General features: G+C 48.2%; 1 protein-coding gene across 1 annotated transcript; it reads right to left on the reverse strand.

Annotated features, from left to right (window-relative positions):
• Positions 1–1641: 1641 nt before the first annotated feature.
• On the reverse strand, positions 1642–6631 carry CRLS1 (cardiolipin synthase 1). Its single transcript, XM_075413366.1, has 7 exons — positions 6139–6631; positions 5734–5871; positions 5022–5151; positions 4462–4547; positions 3974–4042; positions 3550–3641; positions 1642–1976 (listed from the first exon to the last, which is right to left on the reverse strand). Exons 1-7 carry the CDS (start codon positions 6472–6474, stop codon positions 1889–1891), a joined length of 939 nt encoding a protein of 312 aa, XP_075269481.1. The 5' UTR covers positions 6475–6631; the 3' UTR covers positions 1642–1888.
• Between the last annotated feature and the right edge of the window lie 1560 nt (positions 6632–8191).

The raw sequence follows: 8191 nt of genomic DNA on the forward strand, positions 1-8191 counted from the left end.
CCCCCGGGCCGGAGTACGGCGGCCGCGCGGGGACACGCCGCGCCGCCCACGCGTGCCCCGGGTTTTCTCACGGGGGGGGGGGAGATGGGTTGTGCTGTTCTCAAGCTAATTCACACCCTCTGGCACCCAACACGCAACGGGGAAGAGCAGCGACGGCACCACCCAGAGGGATTTTATTGAACACACATGTTCAGGCACGTACCACCGCGTAACTGCACATTTAACTCGTTATCGCCGCAGGTAACGAACGACACGCGCCAACGCGGAGCCTTCACTGACCAGGGTTCTGCCATTCCCTGACCATCTCATGCCACGTTCCAAATGTATCTGTGATTATGAAAGAGAAAAAAGAAGGGGCGGGGAGGGGAACCCAAACCCCCCAAAACCCCCCAACCAACCCCCACTCCCACCGATCAGAACCAAACAGGAGTGACCTGACCCGGTACCGTAAATTTCTGCTTTCTAAACTGTTTCTTCAAGAAAAACAGTACTCCGTTTTACTAAATAGTAATCTATTTAGGGAAACTTCCAGGGGTTTTGCCCTCCGTCCCTTCGCTGTAAGATGCGGAGCAGATCACAAAACACACAAGGCAGTTGAGAAAGAGGTACTAACAAAAATCAAGTGTTTTCTCTGTGCACCATTCTATACAATTTTAAATATAAAAAAAATATTAAAATGCTTTGTATATACAAGCCTATGCAGTCACAAAAGAGACTGTGCTCTCAAATGAGATGTCTACAGCAATTTTTCTTCTGCTAATAATACAGTGGTATCACATACCACCAGATTTCAATTATTTAAGCCCTTCATTGATGCACTCTTTTTTTATGACATACAAGAAATCACACGTTGCTGGAAAATACAAACATTAGTTTATAATCAACATGATCTGTTCTGCCTAGCTCTTCATTCTGCATCTTTTTCTAAGTAGAGGACAGGCAAAGAACACGTGGAAGTTGTTCCTGCCTGAGGGGGGTCACAGTGTACACCTCTCGAAGCCAGAGGTAGTGGAAGAGTTAACGGTACGCACATCAAAGTTTCTTCCCCTCTCTCCACTCATTTGGATGATTTTTAAAACGTCCTTTTTCCCCCATGGTATTTAGATTAAACAGCACCTTTGGAAGCTTTAAAGAATCCGGAGATACAGGAGAGTTTCTTTTGATCACGAGGAACAAATACGTAGTGTGAGAAGCGTAACTCCACCCGGGCACAGACTCTTCACTGCACAGCTGACCTTTCCAAGACTCAGAGCTCTTCTCTGACGAGTACAGTTCACTGTTGCTCATATTTAAAAAGAAAAAAGGAGCAGGGTGGTACCTCTTCACGGCTTATCCGTATCACCATGGAATACGAAGTAAAATTTCTATTGCTCCGGTTTAAGTTTCTGAAGATACTGTTCCTTGAGGACATGCTTTCTTCTGCTGCAAGCTGGCGCATGTCAGTAAGTCCTAACGAGCAATGCTGGTTTATTGACTTAGGTGGAGGTACAAAGACAAATTTGTTCCTATAACTGCTTTTTCTTCTCAGATCTCAGGCTACTCAGTGCCTTGCATGAAGATGGCAAAAAAGCTGGTGAAAAGTGCATATTCTGACTTCAAAACCAGTATAAAATTATTCAGAATGCACATGGCAGCAACCAGTGACCTGTGTCTTTACGAATATTATTTATTTGTTTTTGTAAACAACCTTATTTTTAAACAAATTAAAAATACATTGAAAAGTCTCTCTCTGTCTATATACACAGTACATGTTCAAACTTCACTTCATTGTGATGCCACGGTTTAAGCAGAAAAACAGAAGTCCTTGATCCAAAGCTCAGTCGCCTTACGACCCCCTTCGGCAGTACAGCACGCCACGCTGCCGCGACCCGGTCCCTTCAGGAATACTTCATTTGTCGTTTATCACCTGAACCGTTTTTCGGCCATAGTGGTAATAGCTGTACGCAGATGTTACTGTTGTGAGAGCTGTGATGCACCTTTGGGGAAAACAGTTCCTGTAAGTTGTTTGCGTCCAAGTACGATAATAAAAAAAAGTTATTTTTAAGCGTTTTCTGTATTTTTCAGTATACAGTCACAGACTACGTCCTACAGAAATGCAGTTTACAGTTTATATGCTGAAATTCAGTACTAAGTGGAGGATGAGATCTACAGAGGAACTTCCATTCAGCACTACGCAGCATGCTTCAGTGTAATTGCATACTAGGCCAACGTTTTACCATATTAGCGCTTGTTTTAGAGAAGGGAAGACAAAAGATTCAGTATTTGTAGCCTGCGCAGTTTTTACCAGCTTGAGAACTGGCTGACATCAGAAACTATCCTTTGGTTGTTTGAAAGGGGAACGATCAAATCATACAAGGCTTGAACTTATTTTACCAAGTTCCAAAACTAAAGCACAAGTTTCGACTCCAGCCTCTTTTGTTCCCTTCCCAGATGCTGGGTAATAACCGTATTTCTAAATTAGCAGTGCTCTTCTGAGTCAAAAGCTGCCAGCACTCAGGTGTGAGCCACCACTATAGTCCGGCCCCTCCATTGCCGCTGCCCTCCCTGGACACCCAGGTCATTTCTGAGAGAGTTTATAGAAGACCCCGGTAAGCTACACGCAGCGTTTCTGCGTTACTCACAACATGGTAACTCTGTCTCAGAGTCCCAAAGAAGCAGCAAGGTAAGCATCTTTCACAGACGCAATTCTAGATTTGGCTTTCCAACAAGATGAAAAAAAAACACACTGACTGTTAAGATCAAGGTTCCTAGTTCCTTAAAAGCTTTGAGTTTTTTTGAGGTTTTTGGTAACACCTGATCTTCCACTGCTTTAAACTAAGTTACTAAGTAATGCTGCTATCTGCTGTTTGGCCTCTTTGTTCTGAACTCTTACCCAGCTGCTCAGGAGAAGTAACTGCACTTTCAACACCTGCTACCAGCTAGTTCAGATTCAGATACAGCTCAGATCTCCAGTGACAGCAGTGAAAGGAACAGCCATTATCTATGGAGGTATGCTCCTGTGTGCCTGTTTTCTTTCAATCTCTCCCCTTCCTTCCTATAGTCTAGCAGGAATCACCAATTTCTTCACGTGCTGTTCAGAGGGGCTTCAGAAACCTAGATTTCAAGATAGCAGGTACAGTACAAAGCAAAAATAAGGAAACACTTCCTGCCTATTTTTACTGATAGCAAGGTTGCTTTTTCAAGGACAGTTCTGGCACAAACAAATAAAGAACCCATTCAGCCTTTCTTCCCATTCCCTTCTTTTCTATTAGTCTGAATTTACACTTCGCCTGCGTACACCATGTGTATTCTAAAGACTTGTTTCTTAGCTGTTATTCCTGGATCTTGACTAGTTTCATTTGACTACTTTTTTCTTGCATTGTAAATTAAGTACCAATAAATATCTAGCTCCTGTGTCAGTTAACAATAAATGTGTAAAAATCCAGGCATGTGGGTCTATTACATCATCTGGGCACTGTTTTTGTGTTCCACAAAATTAGATTAATCTCAATTACGAGTTTCTTTCAGAGTACATTAAATTATGTGAAAAAAAATGAAGAGAGAAGTTACCATAACGTCTGCAGATACACGCTGTCCACGTAATTGAAAACAGGAGCTGCTAAAGAAGCTGCCACCAAAATTAGCTGAACCGCTGTATTCATCTGATAAAAGCAAGACAGGAAATGTGACCAAAATGAAGACGTGTGCAAAGCAAGTAATACCAATTTACACTTTTATTACTGGTTTAAGTATTAGTCTATACACAGAAAATTTATTTAGAACCCTCTTTTAACAAAGCATCTTACACATTCAAAATTAGCACGTGCTCTGACAGAGTACATTTGAAGACCTTTTGGGATTTAAGTTGCCCCCAAATTACCTGGCACTATTTTGAAACTGCACTCAGCAGTAGTAGTAAACCACTCCTCCCTTCAAACTACACACCACCCCAAGTATTGAGGAGTTACCTTCTGTAACGTGTTACTACTCTTACCTTGCTAACGAATGTTGGTTTTAATTGGGCAGTAGCATAACAAGGGTTAAAATACCTACTGAGTGTTCTCTGTTGGAGGAGAAAAGAGAAGAAAAACAAAGGCAATTCTAGTATATTGTTTGATATACCTCTTCGCGTGATACAGAAGTCAACCGTAGCACTAAAGAACTATACCGCTACTGCTCTTACATGATTTATTACACATCATACACAGGAAAAAAAAAAAAGTTATCAGTAGCTCTGACTCATCTTTATGAAATCCATTTTATGAAAAACTGTTCTGCTTGCAAATCTATCTGTCAAAAGAACAAATACAGCATTACATCCTATGATATCCACCCAAGTTTTGAGCAACCAACAAATCTCAAGATGAAAATCTCTCAGCTACAGCTTTGGTAAAGGTTTATTCATTCTTTTTATACTTGTAAAAATACTGAAGATAAGACGATTACATGTTCACACAATTTTGTTTAATGCTACGCACTTACCGGTGGAGAAAGAGTTTTGTATCGCACATAAAAAACAGCAGCAATGAGCACCACATCCCTCAGAATGATCATGGAAGTAAGTGAAACTGAAAAACCAAGCCAACAAGATCTAGTGAAAAATCACGTCCACAATTAAAACCAAAACAAAAATCAGAACATGAAAAAATATGAAGCAAGAAGAAATAACCACTATCAACTGCTTCTGAACAAGTTTTATGTATGACTGCAGATTTTTAAGATGACTTCCAAAAGGGTTTCATCTAAAGTCTTGAAACAATCCAGTCTATGAGAAAACTTTTTACACAACTACTAACTACTACTGCTCCAAAGAAAGCACATTTGAAACCAGTAGTAGTAATGCTTTTTGTTTTGCAGGTCTGTTGTGGTGGGGGAGGGATGTTTTCTAAGAATTTAGTAAGAGCAGACAGCAAAGTGCAACTGACAAAGCAAGAGTTTCAAGCTATACACAGTCTTCTTTCTAGATACACAATAAGTACTACTGTACGTAAAATTAGCTTCTTTGTCCTATATAGTACATGCAAGTAATCACATTTTCTCACCTGGGATAAGATTTGCACAAGTTAGGCTTACGTAGAGCACACTGATGAGAATTTTATCAGCCAGAGGATCAAGAGCACTTCCCAAAGCTGATTTCTGATTAGCCCAGTTTCGTGCAATAAATCCATCCAACTAGGGAGAACAAAGTTCAATGTTTGTCTGTTAGAAAACTAAAAACAAAAATAGCTTATACATGCTACTGTTACAGAGATCTCTCATGAATGACATCGCCTAACACAGCCAGTTCAACTAAGATGAGATATGATACCTGCCAGCTGATATTTGTATCACGCTTTTTTCACATTACATTCCAGGTTCTGGAAGCCTGTGAACATATTCACTTCTCATTATTTAAAAAAAAAAAAGGTAACTGATATTCTGAAATTCGCAGAGTTATTGCCACAACGGGTGCAGCAGGCAGCCCTGCACAGGGTAACGGACTGCGGGATGCCCGAGCGCTGACCGGACAATGCCCGCCCGGGGCCGGGCAGGGACCCCTGACACCCCCCCGTTGCTCCACCAGCACTAAGTCCCCTTCGGCTGCCTGTGAGCTCCCCTCGCAGGGTTGCAAAGGATGTGTACACCGTTTATAGAAAACAATCTAAAACTGAATCTGTTTATTCATTTCCATTCTGCACCAGAAACACCACATGCCAACGGGATCGCCGTAACCCACGCTACCCCCCCGGTATTTCCAAACCAACGCAAACGTACCAAATCCGTGACGCCAGCCAAAACAAACACGCCGAGTGCAACGCTGAAATTCTCCTCGACGATCAAATAGCCTAAAACCGGCGCCAAGCCCATTCTCGCCATCGACAGTATGTTTGGGATCGTCCAGGGGTTTTCATACTGCAGAGCAAGAAAGCAAACGCTGCAGGCCGGGAAGGCAAGCCCCAGCCTGGCAGGCAGCGCGGTTCATCGCGGCGAGCACGCACTTCCAGGCCGGGGAGCCTCGGCAGCTCTCGGCAGCGAGCTGCCGCCCGCGCCTCCTCACCGCTCAGCGTTAGCGCGGCCTCCAACGGAGACGCGAGAGCCCGCGCCCGGGTGGGCAGCAGGACTCTGGCTGCGTTACGGGGTGACCGGCGCTCCCCCCACCCACCCCCCGGGGTCACGTACCAGCTCGGCGTAGCGCCCGGCCGCACGCCGCTCCCGGGGGGGCTCCGCCGGCCCGGCCCCGCCGCTGAGGAGGCGCCAGGCGGCGGCGGCGCGGGGCGGGGGCGCGCGCAGCAGCCGTGGGTGCTGCCTCAGGGCCCCCGCCAGAGCCCCCGCGCCCGCCGCCGCGCAGAAGACGCCGCCGTTGCCATGGCGGCGGCCGCTCGCCCCTCCGCCGCGCCCCGCCGCCGCAGCCCCGGGCCGGCCGGCCAGAGGCCTGCCGCCGCCCGGCCGCCTGCGCCCCGCGCCGCTGAGGAGCCCCCAGACCGCCCCCCTGCCCAGCCAAGCGGCGGCCAGCATGGCGTGGGGGTGGCGCCCGCCCCGCGGCCCCTACGAGCGCTGCGGCCCTGCCCGCGGGAGCGAGCGGCCTCCGGCCGCTGGCGCCATCGGCCGCCCCGACGGACTGGCGGGGACCTGGGGACAGGGTGCGAGCCGCGGGGCGGGCGTGTGCGGCGGTGGCGTGGGGGGGGAAGACGTGCGACTTTTTGCGGCGTTTTACGGCAGCCGTCCCCCTCCTCTCTGGGCCGCGCGCTTTACGGCAGGCTGCCACGCGCGGCGGCTGAATTAGAAAGTAAATCCCAGCCGTGAGGAACAAAGCGGGCGAAAACGCTTTCCCCACCGCTTTCCGCCTTACCTGACGGCCGGGGGATCCCCGGGCACGGGCGGCGGCGTCCATGGCGGCATGGCGGGCGGCTGCCGGGCTCCCCCCGCTCCCCCGCACGGCGGGGCGGCTTCGCGGCTGTTGTCCCGGCCGTTCTCTGCCCAGCCCTTCGCGGAGGGAGGCGAGGCCTGGCTTTACCGTAAGGGACCTCTCGGGGGACCTGAGGAGCCTCCGGGTGTTGGTGCTTGCTCCTCGCCCGCGTTTACTTAGCTCAAGGAGAGGGAAGAAGAATTTACTTTCCCAGGTGCCGCCGTTTATTTGCTTCTCTGAGCCTCACTCCCGCTTTCCCTGACGCTGAGAGACCTTGCTGTTTTTCGTATTTCTGGCTCTGTCAGTGTATCACCCGGCTGTAGGGCTTGACCCCCAGGTGTTCAATCGGCTTTAGTTACAGACAGCAGTCAATAACTGTTAAAACAGAGGGAGCCTTTAAAAAAAACCCCACAAACAAAAAGCAACGGATCACGCGTAGTGTGTTTCAGCCTACCTCTTCCACAGATGTTTGGATGAGGGGATTCCACTGGATGACAGGATTGAGTGCTCCCTCAGTAAGTTTGCAGATGACACCAAGTTGGGCGGGAGTGTTGATCTGCTGCAAGGTAGGAAGGCTCTGCAGAGGGATCTGGACGGGCTGGATCGATGAGTTGAGGCCAGCTGTATGAGGTTTAACAAGCCCAAATGCTGAGTCCTGCACTTGGGTCACAACAACCCCATGCAACCCTGCAGGCTTGGGGAATAGTAGCTGGAAAGCTGCCTGGCGGAAAAGGACCTTGGGGTGCTGGTTGACAGCTGGCTGAACATGAGCCAGCAGTGTGCCCAGGTGGCCAAGAAGCCCAACAGCATCCTGGCTTGTGTCAGGAACAGTGTGGCCAGCAGGAGCAGGGAGGTGATTGTGCCCCTGGACTCAGCACTGGTGAGGCCACACCTCGAGTACTGTGTTCAGTTTTGGACCCCGCACTACAAGAAGAACATCGAGGTGCTGGAGCGTGTCCAGAGAAGAGCAATGAGGCTGGTGAGGGGTCTGGAGAACAAATATTATGAGGAGTGGCTGAGGGACCTGGGATTGTTTAATCTGGAGAAGAGGAGGCTGAGGGGAGACCTTATTGCTCTCTACAGCTACCTGAAAGGAGGTTGTAGTGAAGCAGGTATTGGTCCCTTCTCCCAGGTAACTAGCAATAGGATGAGAGGCAGTGGCCTCAAGTTGCATCAGAGGAGGTTTAGGTTGGACATTAGGAAAAATTTCTTTATTGAAAGAATGGTCAGGCATTGGAACAGGCTGCCCAGGGAAGTGGTGGAGTCACCGTCCCTGGAGGTGTTCATAAAATGTGTAATGTGGCACTTCAGGACATGGTTCAGCAG

The sequence above is a fragment of the Opisthocomus hoazin genome, chromosome 2 (assembly GCF_030867145.1).
Source record: "Opisthocomus hoazin isolate bOpiHoa1 chromosome 2, bOpiHoa1.hap1, whole genome shotgun sequence".
Lineage (NCBI taxonomy): Eukaryota > Metazoa > Chordata > Aves > Opisthocomiformes > Opisthocomidae > Opisthocomus > Opisthocomus hoazin.

What these genes read in the sequence shown, in the direction of transcription:
- CRLS1 (XM_075413366.1), bottom strand. Translation starts at nt 6,474, where the DNA reads ATGCTGGCCGCCGCTTGGCTGGGCAGGGGGGCGGTCTGGGGGCTCCTC. An exon ending in TGGCTGGCGTCACGGATTTG is followed by an intron (nt 5,152 to 5,733) that starts GTACGTTTGCGT and finishes TGTTCTCCCTAG; the next exon opens with TTGGATGGATTTATTGCACG. An exon ending in ACAAAACTCTTTCTCCACCG is followed by an intron (nt 4,043 to 4,461) that starts GTAAGTGCGTAG and finishes CTCCTCCAACAG; the next exon opens with AGAACACTCAGTAGGTATTT.